This window comes from Phoenix dactylifera, chromosome 3 (genome assembly GCF_009389715.1).
Source record: "Phoenix dactylifera cultivar Barhee BC4 chromosome 3, palm_55x_up_171113_PBpolish2nd_filt_p, whole genome shotgun sequence".
Taxonomy (NCBI): domain Eukaryota; kingdom Viridiplantae; phylum Streptophyta; class Magnoliopsida; order Arecales; family Arecaceae; genus Phoenix; species Phoenix dactylifera.
Genome location: NC_052394.1, coordinates 21767040 through 21790950, shown reverse-complemented (window position 1 = coordinate 21790950; position 23911 = coordinate 21767040). Strand labels below are relative to the sequence as shown.

At 39.9% G+C, this 23911-nt stretch overlaps 5 protein-coding genes and 1 pseudogene across 13 annotated transcripts in view; 2 read left to right on the top strand and 4 right to left on the bottom strand.

The window, feature by feature from the left end:
* LOC103702839 (phototropin-1A) overlaps window positions 1–3657 on the top strand; it is a 30376-nt gene extending 26719 nt beyond the window's left edge. For all 3 annotated transcript variants that reach the window (XR_001879189.3, XM_008785422.4, XM_017841745.3), the window contains 3 exons: window positions 20–160; window positions 2743–2826; window positions 3051–3657. Coding sequence is in view for 2 of the 3 variants with exons in the window: in XM_008785422.4 (XP_008783644.2) it covers window positions 20–160; window positions 2743–2823 (222 nt within the window). In the remaining variant the exon portion in view is untranslated. The remainder of the gene's footprint in view (window positions 1–19; window positions 161–2742; window positions 2827–3050) is intronic.
* Window positions 3658–4811: 1154 nt separating this feature from the next.
* Window positions 4812–7094, bottom strand: LOC103702914 (BTB/POZ domain-containing protein At5g60050). Its single transcript, XM_008785552.4, has 2 exons — window positions 6392–7094; window positions 4812–5997 (listed from the first exon to the last, which is right to left on the bottom strand). Exons 1-2 carry the CDS (start codon window positions 7067–7069, stop codon window positions 5050–5052), a joined length of 1626 nt encoding a protein of 541 aa, XP_008783774.2. The 5' UTR covers window positions 7070–7094; the 3' UTR covers window positions 4812–5049.
* Window positions 7095–8053: 959 nt separating this feature from the next.
* LOC103702843 lies at window positions 8054–12828 on the bottom strand. The gene is made up of 4 exons (XM_039124996.1): window positions 11353–12828; window positions 10807–11255; window positions 9666–9827; window positions 8054–8487 (listed from the first exon to the last, which is right to left on the bottom strand). The coding sequence occupies exons 1-3, from the start codon at window positions 11497–11499 to the stop codon at window positions 9812–9814; spliced, it is 612 nt and encodes a 203-aa protein (XP_038980924.1). The 5' UTR covers window positions 11500–12828; the 3' UTR covers window positions 8054–8487; window positions 9666–9811.
* Window positions 8484–23911, top strand: part of LOC103702840 — a 35219-nt pseudogene continuing 19791 nt past the window's right edge.
* LOC113460902 (NEDD8-specific protease 1) lies at window positions 13663–16917 on the bottom strand. Its single transcript, XM_008785428.4, has 2 exons — window positions 16161–16917; window positions 13663–13942 (listed from the first exon to the last, which is right to left on the bottom strand). Exon 1 carries the CDS (start codon window positions 16842–16844, stop codon window positions 16173–16175), a length of 672 nt encoding a protein of 223 aa, XP_008783650.2. The 5' UTR covers window positions 16845–16917; the 3' UTR covers window positions 13663–13942; window positions 16161–16172.
* On the bottom strand, window positions 13676–22604 carry LOC103702841 (cardiolipin synthase (CMP-forming), mitochondrial). Of its 7 annotated transcripts, none has more exons than XM_008785426.4 (7): window positions 22073–22510; window positions 20391–20488; window positions 20255–20305; window positions 19997–20110; window positions 19854–19910; window positions 19651–19736; window positions 13676–13942 (listed from the first exon to the last, which is right to left on the bottom strand). In XM_008785426.4, exons 1-7 carry the CDS (start codon window positions 22341–22343, stop codon window positions 13939–13941), a joined length of 681 nt encoding a protein of 226 aa, XP_008783648.2. In that variant the 5' UTR covers window positions 22344–22510; the 3' UTR covers window positions 13676–13938. The 7 variants fall into 7 exon arrangements, with proteins under 7 accessions (XP_008783648.2, XP_026658695.2, XP_038980923.1 ...); XM_026802894.2 differs by lacking the exon at window positions 13676–13942 and adding an exon at window positions 17983–18223 and having other exon boundaries at window positions 22073–22604; XM_039124995.1 differs by lacking the exon at window positions 13676–13942 and adding an exon at window positions 17985–18198 and having other exon boundaries at window positions 19679–19736; window positions 22073–22601.

Below are 23911 nucleotides of genomic sequence, written 5' to 3'. Positions count from 1 at the left end.
TACTTTTCTGTTTGAGCAGGTAAGCCTTCCAGCGAGGCAGTTGATGTATCGCTTGTTGCATAGAGATCCTAGAAACAGATTGGGTTCATGTGAAGGAGCTAATGAAATTAAGCAGCATCCATTTTTCCGTGGTATCAATTGGGCTCTTTTGCGCAACATGGTTCGATTCTTACCTTCCCTTATAATTTATGAAGTAAATAATGCTCTTCTTTTATCCTTACAGTAGAACGTTGGGTGTTGTATTTTACAAGATTATAAGTTTTTCTAAAATTTTGAGTAATAATACTTCACCTATAGATTCAAACATATGCTTTGGTATAAACTTGCAATATCTATTTTTTGCAATGAACTGTGATGGGAGCCATGATTCTTGGTGAAAAGGAAAGGAAAAAAAAGTATGCATACTTTGTATTTTATGTCTTGGTACAATCCTCTAGTCAGAGCACTCTTTTTCTAGCATAATCCTTAAAAATTATACGAAATTTTTTTCTGTTATTTTACACTTTCTCCTGAAACTGTGGTGATCACGTCATGATTAGTTACCAATAAAAACAAATGAAGCTTCAAGTTTTTCTGTATCTTTTTAATTGAGATAAGTAGAGTAATTGTACTGAAAGGACTAAACATGCATATCAGTGTTTAGTTTTTCCTAAGAGGTAGTAATGAAAAATATTTACATACGCCTGTATAGGCAAGGCAGACATTATCTTATCATGGCTAAGAAAAGAAGATGAGACAAATATATATATCTGTAAGTGCTATTTGGAATAGCCTGTTTCTCATTATTTTTTTGCATGTTGGAAATTGATTCTCGATGCTAGCATGTTGATTTCGGTGCTTTCATTTCTTCTGCTGGATGGTAGGTATGTGGGGGTAAATTTCTTCATAAGATGAGCTATTCTTCAACTAGTTTTTGCACTTCAGTACACTTGTTCCTCTTGTATATAAGAAGGAAATGATCAAAAGGGGTGTATATATTAAAGGTGGGGGTGTCTACAAACACGTCAAGTTACATGGAGTAAGTTGTTGGGGAAGGAGTTTGAATTATACCGGCAGAAAAGATAGAATTAGATTGGGCTTAGTGCTCTGATAATTCTTTTTATGTCTTTTTTGGGATTTTTTGTGCGCATGCGCGTGCATACGCATGCGAGCGATAGAGAGAGAGAGAGAGAGACTTGTAGAAGACTTGGAAAACGAGAGACCGTTAGTTTGGAAGGTTTTTGTGAGGACTCGTGAGGGCATGTTTAATCTCGCATTAGTTGTGTGCTAAAGAGCCCTTGGATACTGATGGAGGGCCCACGATTCCAACTAATACAATTTGGTCAGGTTTTTTAGAAGAGGTCCGAGGTCGTTACAAATGGTATCAGAGTGAACTTGGCACATAGCCTATATGTGACTAGGAGATATTACAGCATAGGCCCTTTTGGGGCTATCATGTGCAGATTGTGGTGTTGTGATTGAATTTGTGACTCTAGTTGGACCCTTAAGTCTGGCGAGTACATTAGGGCTTGAAGGAAGGAGGTATATGAGGACCCATGTGGATGTAAGTTTAGTCTCACATAGGTTGTGCCTTGGAAAAGCCTTGGGTACTTCTATAAGGTCAAGGAGGGAGGTATATGAGGACCCATGTGGATGTAACTCTAGTCTCACATAGGTTGTGCCTTGACAAAGCCTTGGGTACTTATATAAGATCAAGGACTCTAAATAACACCTTCTCGTGCTTTTTTTGTGTAAGGTCCTAGGTCATTAAAGGTTTCGTCTTTTTTTCTTTTTCTTCTCTTTTTGTACTCTATTAGTTTTATTGGATAAATTTGGATCAAGGGCCAAAGACTTTAGGGAGGGGAAGGTGGGGTGGTTGAGTATGCACCAAGATTTTAGGGGGCAATATTTACAACCATATATTATAACAGATTGTAGTGAGATTTGTTAGGCCTCTGAAGTTCATGACAGTTAAGAGTTGCAATTTCTTGTAGACCAAAGAAAAGAGGAAGGCATGCCAATAAAGACCGGTAATATATTTGAGGAGGCTGCACTGACCTAGGTAGCTCTAGTGGCCTAGCTTTTCTTCTACCCGAAGAACTAAAAGAGAGAAAATGTAACATGAAAACATACCCTAATAATAGATTAATACCACAAGCAATCTAAATAGACTTCATGACTCTTGATTTTCATGGTGGAATCATTACAACCTTCCGCAACAATGTTGTCTATATATCAAATTATTTCATGGATTAGATAATTTAGATTTCACTTGACTGTCTACAACACCATTGTGAGTTCTTGGGGTAGAAGTTTTGTATATATGTATCGTCGTGTTATTAGGTATTTTGCTTTAAGTTCTTCTCTCTATAGGAGGTGGAATAGAATAACCTGTTTGAGGCATAATAATCATACATCTGTAATGCTAATAGGTCCCATTCTTCTATCCTTTCCCGGGATTCAAGTCTTTCAAAATCTCTATGTGAGAATTCTATCCAGAGCAACATATCTAAACCATGCATTGATAGTCTATTGACCAATGAATTGAATGCTAAGAAACCTGTAAATGGATGGTATCAACATTGAATGACGAAATGTTAAATGTGTCCAAACAGTACTGTGACGAGTAGGCCAAAATTGAAGTGATTTTTTTTTAAGATACAAAATTTATGTAATTGTGTATCTCCCCTTTTAACCCTGTTTATGATTTATATGCTAAGTTAACTCAGGAGAACATCCTCATCTTGTTTGTATGTTGGCCAGAGCCCTCCAAAGCTTGATGCACCACTGTTTGACACAGCAAAGGAAGCCGAACTAGTGGGTTTTCAAACAGATACCTTTTAAGAGGTAATCAGCTACTTGAAAAACAAGCTGCATAAACAAAGACCTACTGTACCTCTTTAATTTGCATGCTGGTCAAGATTAATGGCTGAGTAGCTTGGTCTTGGTTTTCTTTTCCCTGCAGAATATGGACATTTCTAGAAACATAAGGCATCCTAGCGTCTACCTGATCCTTGATAATCTTTCATTACTGAATCTTGTGTCTAACTTGTTTCCTTTTTTATTTACAGGAGTTGGTTCTTTTGCTGAAGGACAACCGAGCAAAATTGAGAAATTTTCATGTTATGGAGCTATTGTAACCTCTGATTTGGAAGGGCACCTCGCTTTCAGATCTTTTTGGGTTCAAGTTCTGTCGTTTAGAGCTGTTACAGGTAATTATGATGCCGTTACGTACAGTTGGCTGAAGCTGTCAGAAGTGGAGCAAAGACCAACAAAGGAATAATTATATGGCCACCTCGTAGCTGTAGGCATAATGTGTACGTGGTGTCCTGGACGAACTTAATTACTATTGGTGTCCGTTGCTTGGTGTAAAAGTTTACAGGAGCAATATCCAGTTTGTAAATGCCATTATTTATAATTCTCTAGGTGGGAACTTACTAAGTTGTTTTAGTGCTGATAATTAAAGTTTAGAGTTTCATCCGGCCAAAAGAATTTGATGGAAACATCCAGCAAATAAAAGGGGCAAATTGATGGAAATTAGCTTGATACATTCATGGATGCAGGTACGAGTGTCCCTCGGTGAAGATAATCTAATTGTGTCTAGTGCATGAAAGATAATGTGGCCGTGGAACCATGTAATGTTATTTGGCTAGTTTCTCTATTGCATGGATGTTAATACTTTCTCCTGTTTGGGCTAGTTTGTCATAGTAATATTATTTGTTGCATCTCAAGGGTACATAACGGGCTTTCTTAAGTTAAAGATTTTTCAAATTTAATGTGGCATTAGAAAACATTCTCAGAATACCGAGGAAAAAAAAAAGGACAGAAGCCAGAAAGCTGCACAGGTTGGATTTATCTCATATAATAACCTTTTAATATGTGAATACGAGTATTATGAGCTAAATAAATAAAGTTGCCGGGTAGTTGTGACTAGCGCAGTTGGTTAAGTCATAGGGCCATTGTTGGGGCTTTTTGTGCACCAAACACCCCCCCCCCCCCCCCCCCCCCCCCCCCCCCCCAACCAAAAAAAAAAAAAAGTCACGAGGCATTGGATGCCAATGACCGGGGCTCCAATTCTGCCACTCTAACACTGATTTTAACTAAGCTTTCTCTCATCGTAGCTCTACAAAACAAACTAATATTGCTGCTTAGTCTTAGAGGTTGGAAATCTTCGGTTCTTGTCGCTGCCCTGTTTTAGCTAAGCTTTATTTTCGTGGATGGCAACCAACATTTTGTACCTGAATGCTATCTCTTACCTAACCTTGATCCTTTGATATGCAGTCAGAAGTTGAACCTGTTGGTATCATGATAAGAATCGGTAGCCATCCTACCTAAGCCTAGTTACTCCTTTAAACGATGCATCCTCCCGAAGGAAAATAAGTTAAATGGGAATCGAGACGGCCTCCGCTGGACACATCAAATTACAGTTAGAAACTTGGGGTGTTTGATGTCCGCAAATGAAACTTTTGATCGCTCAGATAAACTAGAGTTCCAGTCAGAGTTTACAATTAGTACAATGATATCTGTTCATCACACAAGCAAATTTCTTGTTTGGTCCTCTTAACCCTTGCTCATCTTTTGAGTGAATGTCATCACGCACTAATTCGCTTGGCAATGAGTTGCAGAAGAAATGATCGCTTCTATCAGAAAAATGCTTCGTCTCATTTTGTTGGAACTGCACGAATGACACGGTTGAGTTCTCTCTCTTCATTCGACCTCACAATAATGATATTACCATTTGATCATCAAATATACAGGAATTCGATAAAGAAACCAACAATCAAACCAGTGTACTACTTAAAATCTTCGTCATATCTTTTTTCTAAGAAATATGATCATTAATATTTTTCCCTGTTAATCGATTTCCTTTCAAAATGAATAATAAAGAATTAGTATACAGCTGAATACACGAACGAAAGAAATCGCATGGCACAGTTTATTTATTTTTTTTCTCTTTTCTGAAAAAAGAAAAAGAAGAAGAAGCAGCCGTTATCTACATCTCCAGATCACATCTATCTACATCCTTGGGTCAACATATCTGATAGTGCAGCTTACCTTCATGCGGGGTTATCACGCAGCAATTTGCAGCCCTGAATGATCCTGATTTCCTGCATACTGCCTCACAAATGCTCTTCTCCACCAGACCTCAAATGCTCTCTGCATGTTGGGGCAGTCATCTCCTTTATTCAGAAAACAATCGAACCACCTCAACAAGATAGTCTGCTGCTGCGCCATTGGCAAGGTTAGAATCGTCTGACACAGTCCATCCTCCACCATCTTTTTGTCAAAAATCCTGCAAGCTCTCTTCATCCAACCGAAGTCTTCATAGAGAGCTTCCAACCAAGTCCGCAGCAGAGAAATCCTTGCCTCCTTGGATACCAAGAGATGCCCTTTGCCTATCGCAATGCACAGCTGAGCAGTGATCCTGCTAATCTCATATCTATACATACATGGGATCTTGGAGTGGCAGAGAGCGAGCTCCGTCTGGTCAGCCCACAAGGTCACAAACTCATCGCACATCCTCTTGCTTATCAGAATCTCAAGAAGCCACTGAATGTTGTCAGCTTCTCGAGCTACCTCGCCCATTATGCTCCCCCGGTCCCGTCGCCCTTCATCGGCTTTTGCTGCCTCGGACAAACACAGATGGAGAGAATTGAGACATTTCTTGCAGAAGTGGTAGAGAGTTTCCCTCGATACATCAATCTTGGTGGCATAGTTCTTCCTCTGATCTTTCCCTTCCCCGAGCAATCCGGATAACAAGGCTTTCATTTCTCGCCGAGCTTTCTCATCTTTGCCTTGCAGCACACCAGCCAGAACCCGGAAGAAAATGGTGCCAGCACCTGAAGAAGTGGATGGTTCCACAGAAACTCTTTGCAGAATCTCATTCAGCGGCTCGTGGAGCTGAAGCTGGCTGAGGACAGATATCACCTTCTCCTCCTCATCCTCAGACCAAGGAACGACCTCCAAATAATCCAGGCATGCCCTGACTCCAGCATCGAACATAACATCCATTGAAACCTGCATGAATTCACATCTTTTTTACCTCTTTTTTCTTTTTCCCCCGCCCTTAAAGGCTCGTTTATTGATTCAACTCATTGGATTCAAATCATCCACTTCCGGAATAATCTTTCTTACTTCCTTCCTTTTTGTTTTTGTTTTTTTGTTTTTTTTTGCGTTTTCGGAATTCAGAATAGTGTCGAACTACATTGCATAATACCAGAAAAAGCAAGCACTAAAGATAAAAAGAGAATCATTGTTTTGCCACTATGGCATCAGTTTGCAGAGAAGATGAATGATTCTCTTGTTGTCAATAGATCATGTAGCAGACAAAAAAAAAATACTAAAGAATGCTTCCTTTTCAGTTGAGATCGAAAAATTTTGAAGAAAGAAGTGGGGTGAGATGGGGTTTTACCTTGAGCAATCCAAGAACCATGGGGACTTCCTTCCCGGCAAGCCTGAGATCCCGGCAGTACATCAGCCCGACTGCCTCCGCATAAACCTCGACGTCATCGCACTCGCAGATCTCTACGACCACGGGGGACCCGAGGGCAACGCCGATCCCCTCCAGCTTCTCCGCGAAGAACCGGCTTCGGCCGGCGAGCACCCGGCGGTGCACGGCCATGGAGAACCGGAACCCGTCGCCCGAGCTGACGGAGAGCTCCACGTCCGCGGGTCCCCATCTGGGGCCTTCCGTAGAGAGAATCTTGGTGATCATCTCCTCCAGTCGGCGGCGCTTCTGGTCGCCGGAGGAGGGCGGCGGCGGCGGTCCCCGGCGGGAGAGGTCCTCCTGGGAGATCATCTCGAAGAGGGTGGAACCTTTCGGAGAGGGCAAGCTGGGGGGAGGAGGAGAAGGGTACGTGGCGGCGGCGGCGGACAAGGAGGGAGGGGAGGAGTAGGGGGAGGAAAATTTAGGGGAGAGCCGAGCGCCCGCAGCGGCGGATGTTGGGGAGGAGATGAAGCCTTGGCGGATCATGGCGGAGACCTCGCCGGATCTTAGGAGGCTCTCCGCCGCGGCCATTAGAGAGAGAGAGAGAGAGAGAGAGAGAGAGAGAGGGTTGGACCTGGGGGGTTGGGGAGGTGACAATAGCATGGGATTTTGGTTGGGGTGAGACGGAAAGCACTTTCACGGGAGGTGAGCGGATCTTGGTTGGACTTAAAATGATTGAATCCGACAGCGCGGGATGCGGTGTCGGGCTGGTGGTTTGTTTTACTGGGGAAACAGCGAACACATATGTTGGCCAATCAGTTGTCGAAACGAGAGCGACAGGGTCAGGGATGTTGTGGATTGCCACGTTGGCCTGGGGAAAAGGCTGTCTGCTGTTGGCTGTTGCTGGTGGAGAAGATTTTATAGTTTGGATCGCACAGTTTTGCGGACAAAATCTACCAGCAAGTTTGACCGTTTCAAGTCGATAGAACGCATGGGAAACCAAGTGCCTTTCCGCCTCATGTCTTCTTCTTTCCTCCCCCTTTTATCTTTCAAAAGAAAAAAAAAAAAAATCCACTTCTACTTTTTTTCCATGACTAAGTTGATTAAAACCAAGTATGTCGATAGCTCATGGTCCAAATTATTTATCACAAGACTAGCTTGCATTTCTTTTGTCAAATCCTGGTGATAAATACTAGAAATGTTCTGTTTATCTTATCCGCTGATGTTTACAATTAAAGAGCAATTTTAATTATCAAAAAAATTATCCAAGGAAAAAGGGGAAAAAAATATCAAAATCAGCAACTCCCTGATACTTTTCATGTGTCCCTGATTTATGACCATGACTACAGAGTTTTAGTTGCGTTTCTCCAAACCTGTTTGTGATAGTCATACATTAATATATTATCTTCAGTCTTGAGCTTTAATCATCCTCCATGTTTCCACCTAATATCTTTTTTAAAATCTCAATTAATTTCACTTCACAAGTTCTCATTATTGAATATTTTTTGTTATTCAAAAGATGGACTACAAACACTTCCATTACAGGAACTTGGATTGGGTGCAGCAATCCAATGCTGCGCGGAAAAGTTTTCCATTCGAGGTCACAGGAACTAGTTCATCTTCAGACAATCATGGCACACATAGCACATTATGAATCTTAAGAAATTTATATAAGTCGCAAAACAACATGGAGCAACATGAGAAGTTTGGTGATAAGTTATATTGTTTCATGATATCAACAAATAGAGCACACTGAATAAAACAAGACCTTTTCTGGAACTGTCAAATATCTGGTGTTCCATCCCTCTCTACATGTCTACTGGTACCTGTGGCACTGCAAAGTCTCCAATGAGCATGTGGCTCGCTGGCCATGCAGCTCCATGGGAAGGCTATCAGCAGCAATTCTCCTGATCGAGTTTTGCAATTGTTCCTTGACATGTCTGAGGGAAGCAAGAACTCTCTGCACCTCGTTACTGGCCGATGATTTGCCATCTCCTGAAGTAGGCCACATGCTTACTGGAACCAAAGCTAGTGAATTCTCCACAGATTCAGTCTGATTCACTGCGCCATGGAGTCCTTCACTGCTAATAGAGGTTGCAGAATAGTAAGCTTGATAAGTATATGCCAACAGACCCCCCAAAACTGAATAAATATATTAGAGAGAGAGAGAGAGAGAGAGGTTTCACTGGAGTTTTTTCTTACATATACCACTGAGATCAATCACTTACAAAGTAAGAATTTTACTAAAGAGGTGAGAAAAGCTAAGCAGTGTCGATGCACTTTTTGAGAGGTCAGCATCATTGTACTTTGAAATAGAAACATGCACGGTGTGGTCTAACTAAATTGAAGAATGCTTTCCAAATCTTAAATTTTAATACGATTATTGAAGATGCTGGTGGCCCTACTCCTGGTAGCTAGTGTGTTTATTTAATATTGCTATATAGGCCACAATATTTAGATTTTGTTTTTTTGATTCACATGATCTTTAGAAATTATTTATAAACTTGGAAGGTATATGTGTGATTGAATCTCAAGAAATTTTGCCAGGGACTACTTTTGGTTGCACAATACATCACCAAATCAGAATCAGATGAACAAGATAATGTCAGTAAACCATAACCAAGGTGGTCTCTCGAAGCTGTATCTAAACAAAGTTAACTTCCTTAGCCAATATAGCCATGCCTTAGAGAAAGCTCAAAAAGCACCAAAGTAGAATGCGGGTGCCACTAGAATATCAGTTAGTTTCAGTTCTTCCTCAAAAAAAAGTTCGTTTCAGTTCCCTCGACTACAAAAAAAAAAAAAAGAAACAATGAAATGCATGTTCATGCATGCACAATAATCATGTGTTTTGGGTTTGTAATCTTTCATAAGTTGGGGCTTGGAAAGAAATTTTTGTGAGATTTGATAATCCACATAATGCTGTGAGAAAGAAACATGTTATGAGACAAAAACACCTAAGAAGCTGAAAAAATCTCAGTACATTGGACCGGAATGCCCTCATGGAAGTAGGTTATAGACATTATTTTGTCCATACTTCACAATGATTATCTCCTTGAGAAAATCTCATCAGCACCTCTTGTTACAAACTCATAGCATCATGGGCCCATCAAAATAGGAAGACATGGATACTCATGGTGAATAATAGAGACACATCTCTAACTGACACTTCATATTCTGTTTCGCCCAAACTCTTGACCAGTAAGACATTACAACTATTAGCAAGTCTAAATTACCAATATACCATAAAGAACTGAGTTACCTAAGCTGAAATCTTCCCTAGCAGCAGACGATTCCCCATCTTAATCTCATTTTTCCTTGTGCATCAAATGTACCATTTTCTCTTGAGGTCACCTTGTGCTTCTATGATTTATTTTATTGCGCCAAACAACTAGTCTTCTGTGCGATTTAAGAGGCATCAAGTCTGCACTTGAAAGAGTCGCAAGATAACAGGAAAACATTGCTCGTCAAGAAAACCAAACTAAACTTTTAATACGATGATAAAGCACATAGAGCTGGCTGAAAAATATTTTACTTTAATGCATTTTAGCATGCCAAAGCAAATCCTTTTCCTATTTATCCAAGCAGAGGTAACCCTATGCTTTCTTAGAAGACGGAGATGTGGAAACATGACAAAACAGAACATACAATGCCTAAGAATAACTACATAGAGAATTGAAACTTAATGATTACACTAGAAGTTGAAAGAGAGCTTAAACTCTCAATTGGACCACCGAAGGTTTAGGAGAGCTAGACTCGAATCAAGAACACCAAATCTTTTCTTTTTCATAATTATTTGAGAACGGAAGGCATGAAGTTCATATTGCAGCCTTCGCCGGGCTACTCAAGGATTTAAGGTAGAAACACATGTATAAACAATCACTCTGACACTATATTTTGCAGATACTACTGTAGTAATCCATCGATCATGAATTCAGTTCTCTCATCTTCCTTTACCTTAAGCATACTTCAAACTATATAATGTCTTCCAAATGAAGCTAAATTTGCTAGAAAATCCAAAATTCGATCCAATTTTAAGCAAATGATTGCCATTTTCATTCTCCTCAATAAATTCTAGCCCCAGCAGCATTGAGATCACAGTGGAGCTCTTCCAGAGGGACAATGAGAATGTAATAGTACCTTTTGGGTTCGCATGTATCAAATATTAAAAATTATCACAAATAATGCAAACTTGAACGGCAGTGAAACAAAGTAGACCACATCAATTGCATATCTTGTGCACGATTCATCTAATATTTTGCAACATCCTAGAGTGAATCCTACTTAAAATATCAATGGCGATCGTTCAAATTACTAGGCACAAGGGAAAAAAATGGAAGGAAGAAACCACACTCATGGTCATAGATATTATGCACATGCTTAGTCTCTTAGATAAAACATACCTTATATCACCAATAATTAATTCATGAAGGCGAAGATTGCTATATAATTTTCCACTGTCTTTGTGATGAGTTCCTCCCTTGCTATCAGAATGCATGGTGCCAACCGAACTCCAGCTCCCTTCTCGTGAAACCAGATGAAGGGGCAAATCAACTGAAGAATTGCCAGAACAAACATCTCCGCCGAGATCCTCCTGCGCTGTCTCGACCTCTCCCCTTGTGCTACATTGTCCAGAATCCAGCCGCCGATCATCAGGCTTCGACCCTTTGGATCTCTGGAAACCCAAGAAGCATCCAGGGGATGAGCTGGTGGAACTTTCAGAAAGACTCAGCTGGCTTGGAACATCCCGGAGCTGCAGGGATTCCATCTTCTTCAATGCAAACTTGAGCCTTTTCTCAGCTCTGTTCCTGCACTTGATCTCTACATCCAGCTGCCTTTCTAGCTCTGCCAGCTGAGGAAAGACCCAAAATTTGAAACCGGTTAAACAACAGCAGCAGCAAAAAGCCAGTAATGTCCCAAAGGAAGTGGCAAGCAATACAATGTCTTACAAGTGGGGAGCAAGAATTGCAGACCTTTTTGGCCATGAGATCAACTTCAGCCTTGGCAGCCTTGGAAGCCACTCTCTCTGCAAGCAGTCTCCCCCTCAAGCAGTCCACAGTCCAAAACCCATCCTCCTCCTCTCCTTTTCCCATCATTTCTCCTCTCGTATCAACTCGCCGCCACTCTCCTTTCTGTGTCTCTGTGACCCCCCTTCCTCCTCAGAGAACCTCCTACCCATCCATCCCTCCAAGTCCAACTCGCATTTAATTTTTCCAGTAAGAGGTGGTTAAAGCCTCGACACCAGAGCCTTGAAAACCACAAAGTTATAGAAAGGAAACTTTCTCTAGTTTAGGCTTTGGTCTCTATATTTTATAAGGGCAGACAGGCGAGATCTAGAGAAATACGCCACAATCTTAAACTATATCGACATTAAGATAACCCAGGCTTCTAACTCAAGAAGAAGGACTTGAATTTAATTGTTAATACTCCCAGGTCAACTTCAGCCAGGGCATTTTAACGGACAAAATGCCAAAGCCATTAAAGCACCGATCCCAGCTTCAGCTATTTGGGCTTATGGCATGGCCTCAATGTTATAAATCAATTGCTGTTGAGTTAGCTGATGGCCATGATGACAACTACAGCCATCTGGTTTGTTCATCCGAATGCCTTGTCGTATCTAAGTGTTTCAGTAACAAATTATAATAAACTTATCAGTTACCGCATTTTATAGAATGCATTAGTTGGTGTAAAGATTTTGTTTCTTCCATTCAGAAAGTGTCATGCTCCTATCTATCAGGAACCATGGATATTGTTAGAATCATTGTAGGACCATTAATAAATTTGTGATTACTTGTACCAAACATAGTTGGCCTCCATAAAGATTAATTGTGCCAAACTTAGGCGGCTTTATCAAACTTTACTTTGATTGATTTGTGATTGACTGTGCCAAACTTAGTCGGCCTTACCAAACTTCATCAACCTCCTAGTACTATATAAAGGCTGCTCCTATACACTGTAAAGACGGGCAGAAATACAATACTCTTCTTTCATTCTTCTTTTTCAACAAAGCACCCTAAAATTTGTTTCAAACCAAGTCGGTTATGAAGGCTCAGCTTTAAAAGCATTTGATGTGAATCATACTATCCTCATCAAATTGATGGTTGTCATCATTTCATTTTTATCTTATCATTCGCCTTTTCTCTTAGCCCATATGATGGGCACAGCATGTAATAGTAATGGGCCATGATGTCATGATGGGGCCTGGCCTGCCTTGGCTTGCACTCAAAGCCTTGAGGGGCTGCACACACCATCACAACCATGATTTTTTTTTTTTTTTAACAACTCCATAAGAGCCCCTTTAATCATTGCTTTTACCTTCAAAAACTGATACCATCCAGCTGCTGTTCTATTCTTACTGGACTTCTCCTCTCTGGTCTAGACTGGGGAAGAGATGCACTACTCCATGGCTGATCTAACATGGGCGGCGATCTGCAAAAGAGCCATTTAGTACGCTAAGAATTTATCAATCAAGAGTGTTGATCACAGAACTCTGATCAAGCAAAACAGTGTGACATTTGATTTTGGCATCTACTTGGCATGTATGGTGCATGAGAAATATCATCCCCGGCTTTTCTCTAATCCTTTTCTTGGTGCAAGGTATCAGGAAAGGGTTTCTGAAGCCCATCAGATGACAATCACCAGAGAGGAAACAGACTATAAGAGCATTTTTATTTAAAAAAGGATATATTCACTAGTATCCTGTTATTGCTTTAACTGAAATTGAGTCTTTCACCTTAGATCATTAGCAATCATTTCTCCAGTTTAATAACCATTGAAAACGAGAATTAGCTGCTTATTCATCCTATTTAATGTTTTTAACGTAACAGCAGCAGATGGCTATCATTGAATAAGCAGTAATGATGCTAAAACAGAAAATTAATCAGAAGTTATAAACATTTTTTGCATAGTAGCTTCTTTTATTTTTGGTACATCAATAGCTTTGTTTTTCAATTCCACATGACAATCGATAATTGACCAGTTTCGTTATTATTTAAAATTTGAATTGATTGGCATAGAAACTAATAGCTATTCTAAAGACGTACTTAATAGCACATAATGCTAAATTTTAACTTAAACAATCAGATCATATTTAACGAATACCATATATTATGTAATTTAACAATCCATCTATACTTATTCACACATCTAATAGTCTGATCTGCAGCCTCTGCTTTTGAATGAATTAAGAGTAGAGACTATTCAGAGTCTATTTTAATAACTCTCTGAATACATGGTTCAGACCCAGTGCCATTTACACATCAAAAAATGGCATTTAATTTTCAACACAATAATATTGGTATTTCAGAGCAGTTACTCAGCTGAGTTGATTACAAGGCAATTTTCTGAGTTCTGAGCCACAACTTTTACTAAATGAAATGATGTCAGCCACTCCTGACAACAACTAGCAAACCAACCACAAATTTTAAAAGGACTCTCTGTAGGGGGGGGGGGGGGGGGGGGGGGAATCCTTGTGAAGGGTGATAGTGTGAATTCATTGCCAGACCTGGAAGCAGACCTGGAAGCAACATTCTCAACTACCTAAAAGAGAAAGATAGAGCGTCAAAAAATTTTCATACACATGAAATTAAAAAAAATTAATAGATGGAAAGCCCTCAGCATCCGTCTGATGATAAAATCATTGTATGAACAGCAAAGACAGAAAAGGAGCATGACAGAACAAAACATTGCAAAATGACAAATTTCAAGCTCATATAATTGATTCTGAATTACTTAAATGGGGTTATCGAGTTAACTAGTGTTCTACTCGGACAGCGAGAGGAAGCACCATTAGCCAATAAAAACTGTGATCTAGTGAATGCCATAGTCCACCAATAGAATCGGCTAACATGCCACTAAACACAATTACTTACAGATGGCACGTAAAATGTTGACAATTTTCCTATGAGTGCTCACCCAAAACCAATATCATTGTTGGAAGGAAAGGAACTTCTAAACCTGCAAGAAAAAAACTGCATCTGCAGCTACAAATATGTTTTCACAAGATCTTAACACCACAAAATAAATATTGTTTTAGAAAATTGCCTTCACAACTTGGCAAATTTTCAAATTGATTGCCGTAGGCAGGAACAATTTCATGATAGCTGGTTTTGCACAGTCCACCCAAAAGTTCCAGTTTATTTTTTTTTTTCTGTGTCTTACCACCGAGCACCATCAAACCTCTAGTTAGAAAAGGAACATGGGCAGGGTTGACTGGGGAATGGGGTGGGAGGGGAAACAGTCATATCATGGAAAAGGTGAAGAAAGATTTTAATTAATTCAAGTTGATAGGAAATTGAAAAAAAAAAACACATCTAAATGGTTTTCATATAAGACTAGTTGGCAGATGTCATAATCATATAAAGTCTACAACATTAAAGAATAGTAGTAAGTAATAGAAATAAGCAAAAACTATTTTCTTTTAGAAACACTTTTTCAAACAAGAGGGATGAGTTGTGAATAAAAAGCAATTCAGATTAATAAATCAAGAATAAATATGATTATTTCAATCCAATTGAAAACCTCATCCACGGTAACGTAATTGATAAATCATATATATATATATATATATATATATGCACACACTTATTCACTTAATTTATCTTATGTAAAAATATATCTCAAGAAATGAAGAAAATGACAAATCAACTCTTCATTGTTTAAATTTTCAAAGATTTCAGGCATGAAACTATAAGGGCTCAAGTGGGTCGCAAGCTTATGACCATAAAGAAAGAAGATGAGGAGAATAGTGTTGATAAACCTACCTGTGAAGCAGAAACATAAAATCCAACATCAAGATAAGCTAATGTAGCTTTCATTAAGTTCTACAACATTCCCTATAAACGAGGGTGACTGTCCATCCAAAGAAAGCCCTCTGAACTTGTTTAACATGCAATTGCTGAGGTCGCTTAAATACATGCGAAAATCAACAATCTCACCACTATCGACTCCTAAATCACAGGAAGCATAGCCCTAATCAAATCACAGGAAGCATAGCCCCATCAAATAAAAAAGAAAGCATCATCAATTCCCCACCCATCAAGCAGACTCAAATTTAAGTTATAAAATATATGCCCCATAATTTCTGTACCTTTTAGACACCCTCCCGACTATTTTAATAAGGATCCATGTTCACTTTTCCTTAAATAACCTTTTAAACTCTTGTTATCCTTCTTTAGCCCTATTATCAACATCAGTAGAATGTCATGTTCATCGACTTAACAGCAACCATCTTGGTCATCCATGCATGCTTCTACATGGTGCAGCCTTTGGCCCTTCAAATTGATGGTGCTCTATGTCAGCAAGCAAGACACATTAGCTCTATTACAATTTTGGTAAGTACCGGTGTTAAAAGGTGTTTGCTACCCACTGAAATGCAGAAAGCAAATCAATCTGTTCAACATTCTTGAACAACCAGAAACCAGAGAAAGAAGTTTTCCAATTTGATCACATCGATTTCTAGGCCCTGTCCAAACTCAAAATCGGCACAATAAAAAGATGCTCTAAAGAGGCAAATTATTGAGCATCACAGCACCAAACAAATTCACCAATTCAAATTAGCATGTTTGCAGCATGGGAGCTGATTACCAAAAAAATCCCTGGGAAAAAAGCCACATCTAATTTAAAATTCTTGCATAAAGAACAATGTTCGTCAACTACTAAAAATGTTACCAAACTATCGAATTTAACAACGACGACAAATGCAGCAACAAGAAGCAAACTGGAAGTGGTTAAGAAAGAAGATCACCAAACTCTTTACCAATTAAAGTTTTCACTTTTTCTCCATTAACCCCAAAATAAGCCTCAACACCTCCCCTCTGAGCTCGGCCACTGCTGCGGCATCTACCTCCTCTTTCAAAGACGAAAACCATCTCTCCCGCTCATTCTTCGCCCCGCCCTCCCGAAACCAATCGCATACCACCCTCGCAATCGTCATCACATACAAACCGCAGTCATAACCATTGTTCTGCTGCGGCGTGAAGCCTTCGACATAACGAGCTTCGCCGTCGTCTCCGACGAACCGCTTCACCGCCTCGAACAGCGTCTCGGCGTGCCACCGGTTCATCCCTTGGCTGCTATCGTGGTGCACGAACTCGTTGGTCGCTCTATAGTACACCAGGAGACTCCAGTGCGTCCCGCCATCGGCGGCCGTCACGTCGCTGTTATTGTTGACGGTGAAGAGGATGATATCTCTTTGGGGGAGTTTGAGAGGGGTGGCGGCTTCGGAGAGGGAAACCGGGTCGGGGCAGTTGGAGAGCCAGAAGGAGATAGAGGGCGGGACGAGGAGGACGTGGAGGGGGGGGGAGAGGTGGGCAAAGTAGAACTCGATGAGGCGGTCGTTGATGTAGTGGGGGCCATGGAGGATGTCGAGGTCGGACCTCCGGAGGACGACATCGCCGTAGCTGAGGATCTTATCGTCGGCCTTGGATCTGGACGGAGGCATTTGGTCGAACGAATGGTGGGTTTGATGGGGCAGGGAAAGAGCGATGGAGAATGACTCGGGATGACGAGAAGTATGGTGAGTGGGGCTCTTACACCGACCTGCAAACCAAATATCCAACCTAGACTCGATCCGAACCCATACAAATTATCCCATTTACTATATATGTGCATATTGAGCCATATATAAATACATCTATAATATCAATTTTTTTATATAGTTTAAATTATAAATATATTTTTTCATAATTTTGTCCATTATCATCATATAATTAATCTACTCAATGTTCATGATTATATTTTATAGATAAATTTAATATTTAGCTCGATTAACTCTTCAAGATATAATAGTTTATATCCAATGATAAGATTAGTCCATCACCGCCTCACATCTAATTTTGATAGCTCATGTATTGGGATGTTCTTTTTTTTTCTTTCCATCTAATAAATATTCAAACCCTACCTCCACCCAACTCAAACCTAATACATATTTTTATTACCTGAAAGCAAATTCATACCTGATTCAATCTTTCAATGGATCAAGTATAGGTTTGGGTTTGGTAAAACCTGAATCCGGCTTGATAGCACTGCAAATGGTGAGCAGCGAAGAAAATGGGAGAGGAGTGAGACCCAGAAGCAAAGGTGGTATATCAAACACTTAAACTTTATTATAGCCCTGAGCCAAGCTTAGTGACAAATTTGCCTCAAATTTGGCATATACCAGGATGAAGCAAAGCTCTAGTGAGAGTCCATTATCAAGCCAAGGCAAAATTTTCACTTATTTATTAATTTATTTATTTTGAGTTGAGTTGTATAAGCTTGGCTTGTTGCTGAACCTCAAAATGGGGCTTGAGCTCAACTTGTTTCTAACCTGAGAAAATAACTTGGGGAAAAAAAGAGGACAAGAATATTATCAAGCCATGCCCAAGTTGTTCAATGATAGTTCATTTGCATTCTGGTGACATCACATTGTAAAAGATTAGTTCGATTTCACCAGACCGGCATGATTACTTCATTTCCTTGTCACTTTCTATGTGCAGCATATTTGAACAATCTTGTGCAATAAATTATCATAAGAATATTTGGCTTCATATATAGACGATTAAAACAAAGGATGGGTGCAAGAAAAAAAAAATTTGAAAAAAAAACTTTTAGGTATAGCATCAATGTCCAACAACTACGCATCTTGGACTTCTCAACGAGAAGTCACCTTCAGACAGATGGCCAGACAAAAAGCTTCAATGCCTAACTTGAAGAATACCTTAGATATTGATCAATTCTGCTTCAACTTACAAAAGAGCTCTTCCTCGGACAAAAGCCTGTTCGAGCTTGTCACATGAGTTGCCATAGAATTGTTGCTGGATCAAGGAAGTGACATGATACCTTTTTTCCAAAACAATGTCCAAGCAATGAGAACCAAGTGGACAGCACGACAGGCATCTATACTCATGAATTTTTGCAAATATACTTGGTAAAACACCCATTATAAAAATCATAGAGTTTTCCTCCAACGTCCAACAGAAACACAGCAAAACACAAGAGTATGATGAAACAGAACCAAAAGGATGCAAGGTTTTGGAAGGCTGAAGCTAGAGACGAGACCTCACCATCATTAGTTTCATAAAGGAAAATGTGGTTCTCAGATGACAATTTTACCAAATGTGAATAAATATGCATTAGCAGTATGAAATCAAGCTCTCGATAAAGCAATTTTTCCCCTGCCCAAAACATGAAGAAATAGCATTCCGGCCAAATTTGACAGAGATATATACGCCACATAATGAAATATTACAGAGAATTATATCTTCATCCAGAGATAACAAAACCAGGGAAACAAATATGAAATAATGGACCAGACTTCTGAAAATCCTCATACAAATCTTTGACCGAGTGTATTATGTAGTATTGTAGACTATATGCTATTCATATTGCCCACCTACCGTAAAACCATCTGCTCACAATATTATGCATCAGCATATGCAAATTCATACCAGTCTTAATAATATTGACACGGATCTTATGAGACTAATGCAACTATCTCCCTACTTTATGGCATTTGATTCAGATGTTCCAGCTTCTCTACTACTCTGAAGTTTGCTAAACCTCAATCTAGAAATGTCCACCAGCATTCCTTCATAAAGAAAATGAAACAACGGCGCCTCTTGTAACTGATGTAAACTGCCACCTACGAGTGAACCAAAACACTTCTTGAAATTCGATGATGGAATTATTGTCCAAATTAAACTCCAGATATGCCTGGCCGGTACACAGTGAAGGCTCCAAATTGTTCCTTCTCCAACAAGAATATCCAGTCCCAGGTAAATGTAAACAAGTGGTATAAAATCACTGCTGGTTGCAGTTCATCTATGAACAGAAGCCTTCTCTACTAGTTAGTGAATGGAACCATGAGATCTGGAGAAGAAAGCTTGTTCCTACAACTTCAGGAATCAACTGACATATACATAGAGGAACAGAATCCGTGCCCCTCATCAGATCCCAGAGTATTGATATAATGCTAGACATGACTACTGAAGTAATACCCTCCAGATTTTGCTCATGTACATGATTAGCGACCAAACAGAAAGAGCCGCAGATATATATAACAGAAGTACGCCAGAAGAAACAATAACATCTGATCCTGTTAGACTGTGCAATGTATTAAGAAAAAAGAAGACGACGGCGAATGGGCATCAGAATAAAACTGGGTAATGCAGAAAAAGCGGTAACATAATAGAATATATTGAAACATATAATATGTAATAGATAACATCATAGATCAAATTTAGTGTTGTAGAAAGAGAATAATGAACCTTGGGTCTCTGGTAGCAAGAAGGATACTCAGTGCAGTCATTTGCGCTGCTGTTTTCCATTTTCCCAGATTGCTGACCGCAACAGACTGACATGAGGCATACAGGGCAATATTAAAAAATTTTAACTGAATGGCATATCTCGAAACATTATCATGATAAATGAAATTGACAATATAGTCAAAGGAGAGAATCAGAAAAGCAACCTGAAGGGCCCTACTTCCTTGGGATGCAGCCCACTCTCTAACTGCTGACATTGTTATCTACAAAGAGAAATATGAATGCTGAAATTGGTTGATGATAAGTTGAAAAGAATACAACATTGCTAATTGAAAAAAAATGTGCCTACCTCTCTACATATGATGGCAATTGATGGTACTGTCAAAAGCCATGGTACATCAACAAATAAAACAATGTCCGCAGGTTCTGTACACAATAACACTAATGTGGCAGCAACCATAAGCTGTGACCAAACAAACATCAGAAAAGCTCAAATAAGACTCTTGAATTGTAAAATAAAAAACTTGAACTATACTAATAATGGAAATTGCAAGACAAACTAGTATAATATTTAGAATTATATACATATTCATAAGAAAAGGGAAACCTTATCAGCTACAGGATCCAAGAAAGCACCAAAAGCCGTTCCTAGCCTCATCTGACAAATAGAAAAGACCAAAATAATGTCGTTAAACTACACCAATGATTGATACATGCCCCTTTAGGAGATAGAAACCACACACCTTTCGTGCAATATAACCATCTAGCCAGTCTGTGAATGCTGCAACAAGAAAGATGCTAGTTGTTGCAGTTGGTGCCCAGCAGCCATTCATGTGATAAGCTAGTGAAGAAAAATGACATGTTAGCCTCAGCACATGTGCACTCTAAAAATAACATAACGATCAAACTACTCAAAAAAAGGGATTCATACAAAAATATATCATTGTCTTAGCACAGCATATGCAAGAAAAGATGATTTCTAATATATCACATTAGCAAAACAGAATGGACATGACAAGCATTAACACCATGAGGTTTTCACTTTTTCTATATTTCTAAAACTACAATACATGCACTGGAAGTGCTTTACTGGATCTCATAAAATAGAACTTCAAAATATAGACTAGGAGAGTACGCATGCATATAGATGCATAAACCTAAACATAAGGCAGGGACAAAAGGCTATAATACAGTTCTAAAACTACAATACATGCACTGGAAGCACTTTATTGAATCTACTAAAATAGAATGATAGAGTATAAATTGGGAGAGTGCACACGCATGTACATGCATAAACATAAACATAAGGCAGGAAAAAAAGGCCATAATACGCTTATGATGCATCGGAAGGCTTGTACAAAATGGTGAAGTGATCAACAAGTATTTTGTGTATCTGTGCCAGTGGGAAGGGGTTTGATGAGCACGTAATCCCAAATGCGGTTGGATGGTATGTTTTATGAGAGCATAATTGCAGAATGCTTTGACAATGCTACAATTCAAATGAACACTAACTGGGGTTTCATTGACTCGTCTTTGTTTCTAACAAAGTGCTTTGACATAATGCCCCATTACTTGTGGTCTTGGCTTCTCTATTAGGAGATGAATGTCATCGGCGCCTCATTCTTCCAGGGCATGTAGATCCCTTCAATTTCCAATTAATACACAGTGTTCCATCTCGTCTTCTCCACACATTCTACTCTTTTTTTTTTCTTCAATGGCTTCCTGATCATTGGCAGGTTCATTCCTATCTCTCCAACTCTCATCATCTCTCCTTCTTCCTTGTAAAGCCTATTGTGTCATTTGCTCATTATCAAAAATTAGATTTTATCCTTGGCTAAGAAAAAAGATAAAATGGAAGGAGATCTATGAACATAATAGTCCTTATGGCAGCATAAAACGGAAGAAGATCTTATCATTGGCTAAGAAGAAAGATAAAATGGAAGGAGATCTATGAACATAATATTCCTTATAGCAGCATAAAATATTAGTATTCCATCTCCTGTCTTTACCACGTCCAAGAGCCAGACAGACTCTTGTGATTTTCCCCCAAAAAAAAACAAATCTTACACTACAAACACCAAATATATTAACACAAAGAGAGAATGAAAACCAAAATTTTCTAACATCATGAAAGAACGAGGCGATAAAATCATGCAGCAAAAAGATAAGGCCCTTAAGAACAAAAGAACAAAACCAAGCATTCCAAAACAATAAGACACTATAGAAATATCTCTCTCGAGAAGGAAAACACATATTGAAACACATATTGGCAACTTTGTGCAATTCAGCCGTCCAAGATTCCGCGTTTATACTCGAAACAGCCCAAAGATGAACTCTTTTTTTTTCCCCCTAAAAGACAAATCTCAGATACATCTATAGAAACGGAGAGAAAGAGACATTCAGAGAGAGATCAAATTAGACCTACTGCTCACGAGAAGGGGAACGGCAGCCACCCGGCCGAGCGTGAGAACCGTGGGCAAAGTTAGCAACTTGGGAGGACTCTGCTGCTGATTGTAATCCCCATGCATCTCTGCTGCTCCTTCCTCGCCCAGGTACCGGTGGAGGGTACCTACCCCGTGCGACCCCATCGCGCCACTGCCACCACCCACCACCTCGCCGTCTGTCGTCCTCCGTCCTCGTTTTCTTGCGCCCGCAGCGCGAAAACGAAAGGGGCGGCGCCCAGATCCGAGCTCCATCCACCACCACCACCCCCCTTAGCCCGCAAACCGCCGCCGCGCCCGTGAATCCTCCTCCTTCGGCTATAATTAGATTTGCTATGGCAACAGGATCCCTGGCTGTCCTCGGCGCCGCGAATGCGGGGCTGGAGGGCATGTGCGAGGGTTTGGCGTGGGAATAGATAAAGGGAGGGTGGCGGATTTGGGAAGGTTAAGAGGAGACGGGGAGGACGCATCCCACCCGGGCGATGGAGGGCGATGCGTCGCCGCTTTTCGGCGATTTAGATTCGATCCGACGCCAGGGCTTGCATGGCAGTTTCTACGACTTTTTCGCCGAGGACATTTTCTACGACTTCGAGGCGTCAGATTTTGATCGGACCCCACCAAATTTTTATTTAGAATTTAAAATGTAATCATGCTTATTTTTATTTTATTTTAATTTATTCTGAAATTACATTGTGGTTGTTTATCATTCATTATTCTGTACCCATCCTATCTCATTGGATAAATTATTATCTAGACCTGATCTACCACCGTCAAATGTGGATCGATCGAGCCGATGGTTGCTCACCACATTAACCTTCGAAAGTACAAAATTGTCAACTAGGGGTTAAAAAAATTGCCATCTCTATTGTGATGTTTGGGAGAAGGAGTGAAGGAAAAAAAAAAAAAAAAAAGGAAAAAAAGAGCTCTTTGGTTGTGGCCACAGTAATCATGCCATGCGTGCAGCAGTGATCATCCATGGCAGGTCATCGATGGCTTCAGTGTGTGGACAAAGAACTACCCTCGTGATCATCAGAACATGGTAATGGTTTCAGGCATCGGCCCATCGGAGAAACATATTGTGGTTAGGAGCTAGAGCTGATCGTGGGTCAATCTTTGGGCTTAATCTAATTCATTTTTGGTCGAGGCTTCGAACCGTGCTTATTTAAAAGTTGAAATTTTATGTACAAACCCAGCCTATAATCAGCTCTAGTTGAAGCGCCTAGCTAAGTGCTCCCTCAGCATCCTCCGGCCGCCATCAGGCACCCACTTCCGCATGGGGTGAAGTTCTGAGTAGCTGCTGTTGGTTCACTAGTGCCATGGCTAATGCTTTGGTTGCTAGGTTCAAGCTGGATTGTTAATAGAAGGAAAGAGGTTGGCTAGGTTTACGTTTATATTGTTGTCAATGGTCTTCTTTACCTATGCTTGCGTCTCTCTCTCTCCTCTCTCTCTCCACAGTCTCTCTCCATAGGTAAATCATTTACCTGATGGTGCTCATTTACCTATGCTTGTAGGTTTACGTTTTGTAAGGGAAAAAAGAGGCGAGATAATTGTCATTTAGTGATTTATGAAAACTATTTTGTGCTAATTATGTTGCTAGCATGAAGAGATTGTTGATGCCATACATTGCATGTTCAAGATTTATGCATACTATTGTAGAAAATCAACTAATTTGAATCCACTCCCTGTTAAACTGCCGGCAACTTCTTCTTACCATAATAGCAAATAGCTGCTTAGATCCCCAGCCACCAAGTTTCAGCTGGATCAAGCTAGACCTAAATTGTAGGAGACAAGAAGCCCATCCTAAAAAAAATGGACCAAGGCAT